At 37.4% G+C, this 14680-nt stretch overlaps 1 protein-coding gene across 1 annotated transcript in view; it reads right to left on the bottom strand.

The window, feature by feature from the left end:
- Positions 1-13015, bottom strand: part of METAP1 (methionyl aminopeptidase 1) — a gene marked incomplete in the record, with an annotated part of 1416310 nt that extends 1403295 nt beyond the window's left edge. Inside the window, 1 exon segment of the mRNA XM_044061024.1 lies at positions 12818-13015. Coding sequence (XP_043916959.1) covers positions 12818-12931 — 114 coding nt within the window.
- Positions 13016-14680: the final 1665 nt, after the last annotated feature.

Raw genomic sequence — 14680 nt, 5'->3', positions numbered from 1 at the left:
AGTGGTAGTTAGGTTCATGGGTATATACTAGGCTATCAGGGTGATGTGCCACAGATAAACAAGAGAAGACTTAACTACCACTGGAATCTAGTTTTCTAAAGTCAGCTTATACATAAAAAAAAATAAATTCAGTTTTAGGTGATTCAAGGTCATCCAATCATAGGTCCATTCCAAGTCAGCAAATAAAGTACCAATATTACACAGACTCCTGAGTAAGATATAGCCAGCGCTACATGCATCTGTTCTCAGCATAATGCCACTACAAAACCTCTCCTTCAAAATTACTTTCCTTAAGAATGTTCACGCATAGAAGAGAGAGTTTGTTTGTGTCTTTCGGCTTTTCCCGGTTAGGGGTCGCCACAGCGGAACTCCGGTCCGCTAATGATTGGTAGTGGATTTTTACGTACCGGGTTACCAGCCCTGACACAACCTTCAACTAAGGCACGCCTCATTCACGTCTGCCTCCACACGGAAGACGCTCTAGCTGAGAATCGAACAGGACAACGTCTTGCTAGGAGGCGATAACGCTACCGCAGCACCACCACAGTCCTAATATGGTATACTACAACAAACAGTACAATGCCAATAAACTTGCCCCAACACTACTTCAAATATGCCCAGAAAGGCAGAAGGTAAACTAGTCTAGTACAGCACCATATAGAATAGTAACATTAAAAAAAGGATACTATGACATGCTGTATCAAAAACACAGAAGGAAGTCATTAAATACAAAATGCTGCCTCAGACCCATGATTTAAGTAAAAGGCAGACAGAAATAAAACCTAATCATTACTCTTGCAAATAAGTAAGAATCGAACTGCACATAAAACCACCTTCTTTCAAACCTTTAACTAAAGATGCGTTACCGATGGATCTAAACTAAAACTCAATTAGCATGGTTTCCAATATGACAGGAACTAATGCCTCCTCGAATTCTGACAAATATTCCACCCCCTAAAATTTCTCACAATCTCAAAAAGGACTGAGCTCAGCTCATCTAGGTAGGCAACTGCCACACCAACAGGGCAGTGAATTAAGCAGTGCTCAAGAAGTACACAGGGAGGGGGGGGGGACTTTCCAAACTGGGATACTGAAACTTGTTCCAAGATGAAACTGAAAAAACATCTGTAAGACAACTTGCATGCTCTCCTTGCGCAATGTATAACAAGCCATCTCTAATCAAAGCAAGCTTGGTGGCAAAATTAGTCTTCTGAAAAAAAAAAAAAAAAAAAAAAAAAAGCTTTCCCCAAGTGGCTATGCCATCAAAACCGCACAGTTTTCTGACACAAGAGAGCAGCTAGTCAGTCTGTTACTCTGCAGCTCTCCCAGGACAAGTACAAGGACTTCACTGGGGTGATCTTAGCCTGTTAGGAGAAATGATTAAACAGATCAAGCCGGTCTTCAAGGCGACCAGAATAAATCTATGTTCTATCATCTGTCTAGTCATCCTCTGCTCACAAAGACCAAGGTCAACCCATAGCATTTGTTACCTGAAATAAAACCAGGATCACACGATTAGGGGGTATGATGTCAAACAGTCACTGTGAGCACCCTTTCACTTACAAGAGTCCCCATATCAGAAGCACTGCAGTCCTGCAAATGCTGCTGCAGAGCAGGACACGAGTGTAGGGTAAAAAGATTTAAGTTCCTAAAATTAAATAAGTCTTAGGCAAGAGAATTCCACCAGACATTAAACAAAAAATGAAATCAGGGATCCAATGGCCCAAGAAACATGTTTCATCTCAAAGTAACTTGTCATGAACCAAAGCTTGAAGACCAAGTCCAATACACGATTAAAAATATTTGTAGCAACCTAAGCAAGCTCAATATATATATATATATATATATATATATATATATATATATATATATATATATATATATATATATATACACACACATACACACACACACATACACACCCCTCCTCATCCATCCTACTTCTTAAAGTCAAACAATTTTCCTATACCACGTGGTAGACATAAAATGGAGATGTACCAAACCTTGTACCTGTGCCCATGACAAACTCAAAAGGAGCTGGTAACTCCAGCTTTTACCCATTTCAGTTCAACAGTTATAGGATTTAAAACAGCAACCCCATCCCCTGCCTTGGGTAATAAGCAATGAAGAAACTCTAGGGCAGTAATAATTCAAATAAAAAAATGGGCCAAAGTTTCCATCTAGCTAGATGTCTTGCAAGTCAGGTCTAACTCATACAACTGGTTGGACATACCAAGCTTACCGTGCATGGACATTGCATTAGAATACAGCACACTGGCTAGTTGGGTCACTCCTATCTTTCCTAGATGAACTACAGACGTCACAAGCTAGAACAGAGATGGTCCCTCAGCATGATGATTCAGCCCATGATGGATACCACTCACCACTGGTACAGGACAAATCCACTCACCACTGGTACAGGACAAATCCAAACCTGATGTCTCTCACAAGATGGCAGCAGGAATGTGCGCAATACCTAGCCGTGTACACAGATTCAAAAAGTTACTGGAAGGCTGGGCTTGGTAAGGGGCAGAGGGCCAACAGCTGGTCCCAAATGTACACGATAAAAACCCATACCAAAACAAGAAAATGTTTACGTCTGTACAACAAACAATTCAAGTTGAATGGATATAATCTGGCAATGTGCAAGCAAATGCAATTCAACTTTAAATACAAGGAGCTGAATCAAAAAGACAAGGTAAAAAATGCAGTTAGATATAAAGAAACAATCCTATCATTACACCCCAAGATATCAGCAGACTTAATGGGTTAACCCCAAGAAATAAATATCAACTCTAGATGCAGGACTAAACTTTCAAATTTGGTCTCTCGCAACTCACTTCTAAAAATAGAAAATTTCATTTTATACGTTGCCTATAACTCCACTAAAACGCTTCCTTACATAGGCAACCAGGAAGCAGTATTTAAGGTGTTTACTCAATCACACATTGCACAAATTGCAATGATAATGTAAAAAAAAGAACTTACCTATAACTCCTTTCATGACTGCACTTTCAATTTAAGTGACTACATAAAGCCACTTCAACTACATGAAACTAAGCTCATTAACTGAAGAAATGAAATCAGAGAAGCCACGCAACAATGGCACAATATTCTCAAATGTTCTTCATAGAAACCCATTTTATAAAAAATTAACCAATTACTAAGAAACAAGCAAACCTGCTTGTATTTCTAAATGTCTCGCACATTAAGTATACCATTCAAGAATAAAAGGACACATGCAACAGCAATCTGGACAAGTAAAATATAACGAGAAGCAGCATGGCCAATGCAAAACAAGGAATCTAGTCAGCCATTTATTAACAGCTAAGAGAGGTGACATAAGGACTTAACCTTCATCAAGGTACACAATTCGGTCTAGTACCCTGTTTGACGTACATAATGTAAAGTCATACACAGGTTTGCTGTACAATGGAGTCTGGTGGCATGAAGGATTCACAAAAGGTTTGTATTCATGCTGCGACTTTGGCATACAATATGCAAGGCTGGCACACAGTACACAAGTTTGGTATGCAAGCTCACAACAACAGGAAATATCTTTGTCTAACTTTGATAACGTGGTTTTATTCTAAATCAAAAGTGTGATCCAAGGACAGGATACTGCAATTACACATCTTCCATAGTGCAAACCAAGTAAATTATGAAGGACAGCTCTTGTGGACTTTGATTAAACAAACAGAATTACATGCCTCTCAGCTACTTGCTCAATTTGCAAAGTGAACTGAATGGTGCACTGAATAAAGCAGCCCAAAGTTATTAAAGCTACACTGAGTCAACTGACCATTCCTGCACTACACCATTCATCTATATCCTATCGGGGCTCAACTTCTATGGCATTATTTATAGAATGTGAAGAGTCATACAAACTTCTGAACATGTAATGCAGCTGGCACAACCTACCAGTGCTTGTATTTGCGTCCTGCTGCCTTAGAGAGGGGAAAAAAAAAAAAAATAATGTTTCACACGTTCTATTGCATTTCTATTTCTACTGGAGCCTTTTCAAGCAGTTACACTGTTGCTGTGCTACAAATACTGGGAAGCTTTCACTATAAAACAGCAGCTTTCCATTATGACAACACTGTTCAAACTGGTGTGTCTACACTGGAAAAAAACAGCTGGAGATCACAAGTCAGGCTTCCAAGTCACCACAGTACACTTCTGCTGCAGCACCATCTAGTTTGCATTTTCAGTGGACTTGGCAGGCAGAGCGGCCTCCAAATTTTTACATTTCTTGCACTGCACATGAACAGCCCCACATGATACATGCTAACATGTCAGGTCCGCAATATACTATTAAGTGACAGTCAGCCTCGGTCTTAAGCTGTGTGAACCATATCCAATAATCTCTCCCAAAATAGTCTGTATTAGACAGTAGCACAACATGTCACATGCGTGCAAACAAGAATAAACTACATATATCAATGATAAGAACAGAGTATATCAACTTCCAACATGATTCAGGAACTCAAGTGTTGAATTAAATTTGGCAAAGGTATTTCAAAAAAATGTGTAACTGCTGTTAAAACATGGGCTTCAAATAAGAGGCATGAATATGCCCAAAATGTGCTGGAAGTTACTGTTAAGCCAGGGCATACAACAGTATACCAGGCTTTTTGAAATGCATCACTTTACTCAGATTTGCACACTGTTTACCAAAGCTTATACAGGGAATATTAAACATTCATAAAACACATCCCAATTACCACATTCACAATGCTTGCAGAGCAAACCAAATTTTCTTGATTCAGAACCCACTAAAACATGCAGAGGGTACACTATCGTTATGCAGCCTACAACAATAAATCTATAAAACACATGCTGTTTATGCCTACTAAAATGCAGAAAAATAAGCAAAATCTGCAATAAAAACAAATAATTTCAAGTATTTATAAACACCTGTTATTTTAAGGAGAATTTCAAGTTTGTTTTTAAATTTTGCATGGGCTACTGCTCCAAACACAAAGCAAGAAGTTTCACATTTTTGGAGCATGAGACTTTGTCAAGAATTTCAAGTTTTACTCCTCTACAAGAGGAAGAAGGAACCACATGAAAAAAAATTTAAAATCCTGACAAGCACCTCAACACAGAAAAACGGCAAGCATTTAATTAAAAGCCAGTTTCATACAAAAGTCAAGTTACATTTCAGTTAGGAATATAATCCCCCCCACACACACAAAGTTTCACATATGACAAACACTGTAATGGATCCCAAAATGATACTTAAGATCGTTACTCAAATACCCTTCCATGAACTTCACAAATTTCCACATGAACGCTCACATTGTGACACTAATCAAATGTCTACCTGCAGCTCTCCTCTCTTTGCCTTCAAGTCTGGCTAGCCCCCCCTCCACCTCACTCAGGGTGACCACAAAGGGAAACAACCCAAGGCGGACACCCCACTTAGGCTGACCACCAAGGGATACAACAGCAGTCTAGCAAAAAACTTAGCAAGGGATGTTAACTGTGCCCTTACATGCCCACATCTAACGACCAGCAAACATGTTGATAATAGCAATCAATACAAGGTTTCTAAAGAATACAGTCCCTGCCATTTACTCCCCATAGCTTCACTGCAGTGCATTCCTTGACAAACTTGTTTATGGTAGTTTAAAGATGCAAGAGAATTACTGAGAGAGAGAATGCAAAAATAAGAAATTAGATGACTGATCAGATACATTCAGAAAGTCTTTGACAAATGCTTTTCATGAGTCCTCATGTAAAATATTGGAAAAATATAAGGATTTGGAGACAAGTTCTTAAAGGAAATGTACAAAATATTCTTAAAGGATAAAATACTAGATTACTAACTGTAAATCTGTATTTTTGATAAAAAATGCAAATGCAGTGTAGTTTTGAAACAAGAGTGCCCCCTTAAGTGGGCAAATATTTGCTTTGTTGATGAAGGGGATCGTAACAGGTAAAAGAAGAGATTAAAAAGGAGTTAAAAGGTACGATTTTGATAACAAAAATTGTGTTTCACAAAGAATTTTATACTATGATGTTAAGCCTAAAAACCAAAGTATCTGATGAAGTTGACAAAGTTGGGGGGTGTTATTTTACAAGAACCAAAAATGTGATTGTGTAAATTCTGATTCAAGAGATTTTTGTAGAAAAAGGACAGAGAACATGGAGAAAACTAAAGAAATCATAATATGGTAGAAAACTGTGTAGAAGCTTATTAGCTATTGTCCCAATTGACGTGCTAGAAAGTTTTTTGAAACCAGTCTCAAGAAATAAACTGTGTGATAGGAATACATGGAAAAAAAAGATTGGAAAACAAGTGACAGAAACTGGGGAAGGGTCAAAATGGCACGCACATCTCACAAACACTAAAAGGGAAAAAATAGATAAGATAAAACAAGTTTAAGATTTAGATTAGAGATATTTTACAGAAATTAATATAAAAGAAAATGCCAGTAAAAAGTGATGAAATTAAATACAAGCAGAAACAATAGAGGGCTCATTCAATTTCTGGCTGACAAAACCTTTTTCCTTATCATAAGATTAAGGGGTTTTAGATACAAGTACAAAGAATTTTTGTGCAGAAATAAATGAATACAGATGTGAGGCCTCATGGCTTTTATAGAACAAAACAAAGTCAATGCGTTATAGAATGCCAACAAAAAAAAACTGGTTGATATAGATTAGAAGATGCTGGAAAATTTGCTCTACTAAGATGGAACAAACATCTTAAGTATGAACAACAGACGAATACAAAGGAAAATGCAGTGCAAAGTATACAAAAGGTTTACCAAATACTGTAAACAAACGTTGAACTCTGGAAAAAATTATGAACCTGTATTACAAATGTCACCTCCTAAAAAAATGTAATCAACTCAGAACTTTAGATGTCTGCTTGACATACAGAATACATACAAAGAAAGGACAGTCATCCCACATGTTTAAATGGTACAGCATCATGCTCACAAAACATACAAGGTAATACTGACTTTCAAGAAGGCTGTGCCCATGTCACAGTGTCTAGCAGGTAGTAGAGGACAAAAAATGCCATTTTTAAATATTTCTGGAATATAATGTTATTGTTAATATATCACATTTTTGCTTTTAGAGGAACAATATTAATAAATAAAAATTTCCAGCAAAACAGGCACAGGTAATTGTGTCCAACATTTATTCAGGATTAGTGCACACAAGTGAAGGCCTAATGTGTGTGTGCTGCACTGCTTGACAAAAGCATTGTTAACACTTTGAAGATGAACTGTATAAAGACCACTCTAATACATTTAAATAAAAACTCAAATTAAAAAGCATCTACATATAGTAACACCTGTCCAATTACCTACACAATTAATACAGCCTGCAACATAGGGTACAGAAACATGCAATTTTTCTGCAACTGCTGCAGTAAGTTTCACATTTTTTGATAACTTTACCTGCAATTTTCACATGTTCCTGTTAAACAGTCAAGTAACCCAGAGATACTGCAGAAGTGATTAAGTAGCTTCAGACTTCACTGAAATGAAAATATCAACTATGGGGAAGAAAAAGAATGATGGAGGGATAGAAAACTGGCAGTAGTCAGACAATAACAGACCAGGGTCCCCAAGGATGGCAAAACAAAGACTACTAGGTACACAAAAGGTTCTTAAATTTAGCAAAACATCCTTTTCTGTGTTGTGAAAGAATGAAAAGGTGAAAATGTTCCTTAAATACTACAAGAGAATAATTAAATGATTATAACTACCTGACATGGGTAAAAGTACCAAGACTGACAAGAATGGATTAACCCCTTAAGTTTATTTACAAATATTTACTTTTTTTCCCATTTAGTAATTCTAAAGTATTTTAAAATATTTCATTAACTTAAATATTCATTAACTTAAATTTGTTTATTTAAATGGAAAGTGAAAATTGATTTATTTTTCAATTATGCCATTTCAGGCTTCCAACCTATTTTGTTTAGCCACAATCAATCGGTCAATCTAGTAACTAAAAACTGTATAGACATAGCTTTAGTGGTTCTTGTTTCTGCACATCTTGCAATTCATAATAAATGTAATGCGGAAACTAAAAGGAATGGAGTACCACAGACAGGTAACCATCAAACAAGGTAATAAAAAGGTATAGCATATGCCCATTTGTGACTTGGTATAAATCGACACCTAGTAAACTGCAGGGCTGGCCTGGAATAGGCCTAAGCATATGACAGCCAGCTCACCTGACTCAAGGGTAAAGCATGGGCTTTTGCAACATAATGGAGCTGTTTAGTCATGGGTAAGAACACACCAGAGCATGTGTATATGTTACTACACACCCATTGTCTCATGCAATTTTAGTGCATACAAAATATCCCCAATATCAGGAGCAGATTACACATGGTCAGGATGCCTTCCCCACCCAAAGATGGCTTGAGTGCTGTACCAATTCCAAACTAAGCTGACACCCTCTGTACTAAAGATGTGAGCTTGGGGAAAAAAGAGACGTACAACCCCCTGCCGGTGTTTTTTTTTTTTTTTTGCCAGGAAAAGAAAAACTCCTGGGTGACTATCATTATACAATCTTATCAAGAGGTATGCATAAATAATTATCACCTCAAAAACTTCATTACCATGAGTTTATTTACTTTAAAAAATTAACACAATCAGCTGTACAAAAGTAAGGCTCATTTTCAGAGGAGGTACACAGGAAGAAATCTCCCATGCAGCAAATAAAAAAAAACAAAACAAAAAAAAAACATAGCAATTATAGAATAACAAGCCAAAAATACTTGGTTATCAACTCAACATGCAATTAGCAATGATTAATGCATCAAAATCACACAAAGTAATATCAATACTACTGAGGATGGTACACCTATGTAATCAGTAAACAAACTTATATGGCAAACCTTAAGACTATTACTTTTTATAGAACTTACACATTTGTGTAGCTTAGGAGTGGTTCTATTTTTTTTTTGACACATTAACGGGGTCAAGTACACAAATCCAAAAACCCTTTTGAACCATGACCAGAGCCAGACAAAAATATTACATTTCCATTAAGAAAGGAATACAAATTACACATGCAACACAGTAGCTCAAAAATTAAATGTGCTGCAGTTATAACTTGACAAGGTGATAAAACAGCAGCTCTATGTGAAAAGGCAGGCAGCAACAGTACTATTTTCTTAAGTGGATGTAAATACTACACTTAAAATGGAAGTTAAAGCAGAGAAACGTATTTTTGCAACAGGAGACTTGGTCTAAAGAGAGATATTTGACAAGGGCAAGATAAGTCTGCCAGGGACGTTCAGCCACTCAGAAGGACAGGTGACCCAAAGCCAGAGTTACATTTGAGAAAGGACGGAGGGGAGAAGTAGTGAGGTAAAGACTGTGAGCAAGATGGAGGGTGAAAAGAAACAGTAGGAGCGGGAAAGCTAAAGAAGGAAGGGTGGAAGCAGTCAGACAGGTTTATCAAAGAATTTATATTGAGGGATTGTTAGAGTTGGTCCTTGACAAACTATATAAATTCTTTGGGGGGGGGGGCTGTTTGATTTTACACAGGGTTGCAATCTAGGAAATAGTGCACATTTATGGAGAAAGTATTCAGCAGCAAGGCCTGTGACGTGTATGTGCAAGAGAAAGTTGTAAGGAGTTTCACAGCATCAGTATGTTACAAAAATGGAGAAAGTATTCAGCAGTAAGGCCTGTGACGTGTATGTGCAAGAGAAAGTTGTAAGGAGTTTCACAGCATCAGTATGTTACAAAAATGACGTACACTAAATGGGAGGGGCAGCAAATAGCATTTAAGGAGATTAAATCCAAGTGTGTTAAGGAGTAGAATCTCTGGAGAGAACTGGAAGGAAGTTTTTAGAGATAGTAGCGCTATGGTGCTCATTATAATTTTTAGTGATCTGGTGGTGCCTTAGTATAAACACAGTCTTACAGGAATATGAGCAATGACAGTTTTATTCTAACAGTTCACCACAAAATACAAAGGATCAGGGAGGCTACAAGTCAATTATGGAAGCAGTAGCAGAATACGGGAGGCACTAGATAATGCTAAACATACTGGGGTAATTAATATTCACACACATTCACTCCTGTCAGTTCAGTCTCACACTGCCTACTACTCTCTTCCTCGTATCGCTCAACCTCCAAACATTAGAAATTATAGCACTGACCTTTGAAAAATCATGGCAGAACATCAAAAGGACGAGTACTCTCATATTTCAGAAGAGAAGGTTTTCAGATAGTCGACTTCTAGTTATGATTAATCTTTGCATAAGTTTACTTTAGTTACTTAAGGGTGCATGTCTTACTAAAGTCTAATTTCAGAAGGAAAATCAGTAAGACTAGGAAGAACAAAGCTAAATGGATGGCCAAAATCACAGCGGTCAAGTGGCATGTTCACCGCTAACAATGCCCTCCTCATTATATCCTACTCGCCTCAAGCTCTTGCCCTTCCTCTCCTACTACTTTGTTACATTACCCATCTACTTCACTCCCAAGCAATCTCCCTTCTGCTCTTTATGGTTGCCTATACATGATAGGTACTGCTAAGCATGATAGACTAACTATTGACATTATAATATGGAAAATGCACAAGTACCTGATCCCTCCTGTTTTAACATCAAGACCAAAAGCATTTGTAAACTGCTGCTTCTGTAATATAGTTTAGAAAGAGAGGCTACTGCCCTTTTAACCCACCTTAATTTCTTGAAATTATAATTACGCAAATAGCGAATATTACCTTATTTCTATTACTACAGGAATGCAAAACGGACAATAAACCATTTTTTATGTTACTGCCACCAGTCTGACAGTTACATAAATTATAAACTGGTGACCTAATTAGTAAATGCAAAACTACCAAAGTTTCTTATTCTGTGCAGTTTACAGCAAGTTCCAGTATCCTTAATAACCAAAATGTTGCCCACTATTGTAATACGCAACTGAAATTTGAAAAATTCTAATCATCCAGAAGGCCGCACCCCCTTGTTTAATCCTATTCAAAACTAATTTTATAAAAACACTGCTTTAACCTTAAGTTAAAATTCCATTATAAACCGTGCCTCCAACACCAGTAACTCTCGCATACAGATGCCCTCACTGTACTTCCTGGCCCGAAATGCCAGTAACTTCCTATTTCTAACCAGTACAAGTTTACCTAAGCATCGCTAATTTTCATAATATCCTGACTTACACAATATGTTACAAATAATGTAATAAATACATTATCTATTAGTATTCGATTTTTTTTAAATCACAGTTAATCTACCTGCATTTGACCGTGTACTTCACAAGCCAAGGAAAGTTATTACAGTTAAATCATTACTATGAACTTTCTAAAGCTGTACATCTTGTACTGCACTCTTGCAATACACTGCGTTTATGCATACATTGATGTTTACTGCTACATTTAGGACAGTGTATCTTAACTTTATAACAAAATAATAGATGGAAGAGGGGTTTTCTTGATACTGCTTCCTTACCTAACAAAAACAAAAATATCCCACCATCACCAGGTACATTTTAGAATGTAAGCATAGAAAATTTACAGTGGACATTACTTAATATCTTCGCATCATTTTTACTTAGATCATGTTATGCTTAGTGATGCAGCAATGATCACAGGGAAACTGATCCTTTCCACCTGCGGTAGGCATGAAATACATGACTTATGCACCAGTTTTCACAGTACTCCCAGATAATTCTTGTGTACTTAACAGCTCTTGTATTTTATAAATGGAAATGTTCCTGTCACTACAGTAAAAAGACTCTGCTTGTTAGCCCTCAGACAATATTGATACACCTGGGACATTATCAAGGGGCATTCCTCTCAACTCTCCCTGATTTTGACAATTACAGTTATAGACTTCTTTTACTTTAGAAAACACATTCACACTTTCTCATTCTGTCAATGACTAAATTAATAGTACTAATATTTTATAGGTATCTCCAATTGTCCCTATTTCTAGGTTTGTCCCCGATTGGTTGCAATAATCAAGGAAAGTGCATGTACTCGGTCAACCACAACAGATAAAAATGTACTCAGTATAACCATACCCGAAGACGTTAAGGCCAACAGCTAATGGATAACTGTCATTTTTTAAGGCGCAGCCGATTACGAAAAGCGCAGACTATGACCAGCTGCTGCCATCACTTCAAACAAGCCCCCAAAGTTACCGCTAGTAAGCAGGCAAAAGACAGTGTGTGCTACTGTCACTGTTGTAAGTATTTCGGTGTTGATATTATGAGTTTTTACTTTAAGGTATCAGCAGTAAAAATTTAACAACGTGTAAAGTCTAAACTAAAAATAAACTTTACCACTATTATAAATAACTTACGTCTGCCAAAAACGTCTGAATGAGTCTAATTCAGTGAAGTACAACACTGCTACATCACTGCAACTCAAATTATAAATCCACTTCAAATACAAACATAAAACAAACAAAATAAAAAAAACAGCTGCTATACATTCATAAACGGTTTGGCCTACTTGACATTTCTGTAGTCTTATAAACAAACCGTTTTCTATCCAACTTCTAAGTCAGCCGGTATGAATAGAACAGGTTCCGGATCTGCATATACTTCAGGAGCACAGGCCCTGAGATGCAGACTGTAGAAGACCAATACTCAAAATGCACAAGAGTATATCACTGTACAGATGGAGGACTTCCTCCGTAATACATAATACACCACTCTGTAATGCCGTACCTATTTGTGCACCTTTAATACATTCACAGACCTTAAAAAGTGTAGATTCTCTATCAGGATAGCACGTGAGTCGAGAATTACCCCTGCTAAAACCCAGGAGATGATGCCATGCCAACAGACACAATCTACCTTACCTGTGAGCAGAAGTACGATCCTTTTATGCCCAGTTTGATACAGGTTGGGCACTGCAATTTAGCTTCACTGCTACAACCCTCAGTTTCACATACCCTCATCTCCATGGCCGCCATGCTGACACAGGAGAGAGAGGAAAGAGGAGGAGCAGGAGTTGCAGAAAGAATTGGGGGATGGTGGAGACAGAGAAGCTGGGCGGGGCGGCATTCGTGCCATGTGAGACTGCATGCTAAGCAACAAGTGCTTCCGCGATACGGGGAGCAAACAAGTTACTTTGGATAGATGTTTCCGTATCTTTTTTTTTTTTTTTTTTAAGAAAGCTTGTTTACTGGACGTCAGCGGATGCAGTACTGTATCCTACCCTAGTTAAATAATTTATTTTAAATGTGTTATTTTCCTCCTAACACAGATATTTATGAGAAATACAAACTACAGATACAACAAGAATAACCTTCTAACCCAATCAAACAAGCATGAAAAATGATTATAATTCCTAGAGAACAAACCATTCAGGACAATCCTACACGTTCAACCCGATAGCCCAATCAGCAAGTGACAGCTAAAGCAGCCAATTAAAAAGGTTTTCTAAGGTCAAATGACTATCCCTTAAAAGAGTGTTACAATTAAAAGAAAATGATAAATTACTGTAATAGTGAAACAAAAGGTGTGTGATTGTAGCAAGTCAGTTACTGCGTAAATTGCGTATTTCATTACTAGGAACGTACCTAATTTGGTTCTCGTTCTCTCTGGTTCTCGTCCTCATCTCGTTTAAAGAGCTGCTGTTCCTCGAAGTCCCACATTGAACGGGTCTGTTACCCATCCATTGTTAGGAATTTTTAACTGATATACATGGTAAATAGAAATGAATCGTATTAATTCATTAAAAGTTCTTTATAAGTAAAACCAGTATATTTTAATCATCATATGACCTTCTTCGTTCAAGTTATTAGAAAGTATGTGTTCCACATTTTGAGGGCTAGTGTTCCTCATTTTGGAGATGGGAGATTGCGAGCTATGTTTAAAGGTATGAGTGAGTTAACAAAGAGGTAACTGGGCCCAGACAGATGTGTGCTACTTATATTACTATCTATTCGAGGTTAAAACAGTCTTAACAAATTATGCCCAGGTCAGAAACTGCAACTTCCTACTAGGGTTGCCACTTGTCAAGAAATGTTCCTGTCAGGAAATCGGGGTCTCAGTCAGGAAATACAGTCATGGCGAGTACCTAAAAAGTATATGAATCATTTTGAGAAAGCTAATATATTTCTGAAGTATGTTTCTTAAAATGTTTACTGCTTCACTTTAATTTCTTATCTGCATTCAAATGCAATATAAAACAATCATTGCTGTGGCTTATGCTTGTGTATGTTTTGTGGGTGAAGTATTTATAAGTGTATATAAGTGCAAGTGTATATGTACATATTTTCACTCTATAATAGACTTACTTTCACTCTCTTCAGGCTTTCTCTTTAAGCTCTAATTTTTCTTCTTCTTACTTTATCTCCTATACTCTCTTAGCCCATTCTAGCTAGACTCTTCTTCTCTTCACTCTCTCCTACATTCTCAAAACCCACTCTTCTCTTAACCTACTTGGTTTCCTCTACTCCCCATACTGCAAATTTACCCCTCTGCCTCAATGTTCCACTGATTGGCTCTTGTACCTCTCTAGCCTTCTCTGGTTCTTCCCGCTCCATTTGTCACTCCACTCCCCTACCCTGCCCCCAATTCCCACCCGCCCCCACCACCGCTACATTTATACCTACCTAACTCCTCCTACCAAATCCCTCATCCAATCATAGACCTCTTACTACTACCCCTCCCCTATTCTATAACCCTATCACACTCTTCTCTTAACTATCCACCCC

This window comes from Protopterus annectens, chromosome 2.part0, assembly GCF_019279795.1.
Source record: "Protopterus annectens isolate FY-2018-M chromosome 2.part0, PAN1.0, whole genome shotgun sequence".
In the NCBI taxonomy this organism is placed as follows: Eukaryota; Metazoa; Chordata; order Ceratodontiformes; family Protopteridae; genus Protopterus; species Protopterus annectens.
Note: the sequence above shows the minus strand (reverse complement) of the source record. Positions and strands in the feature narration are given on the sequence as shown.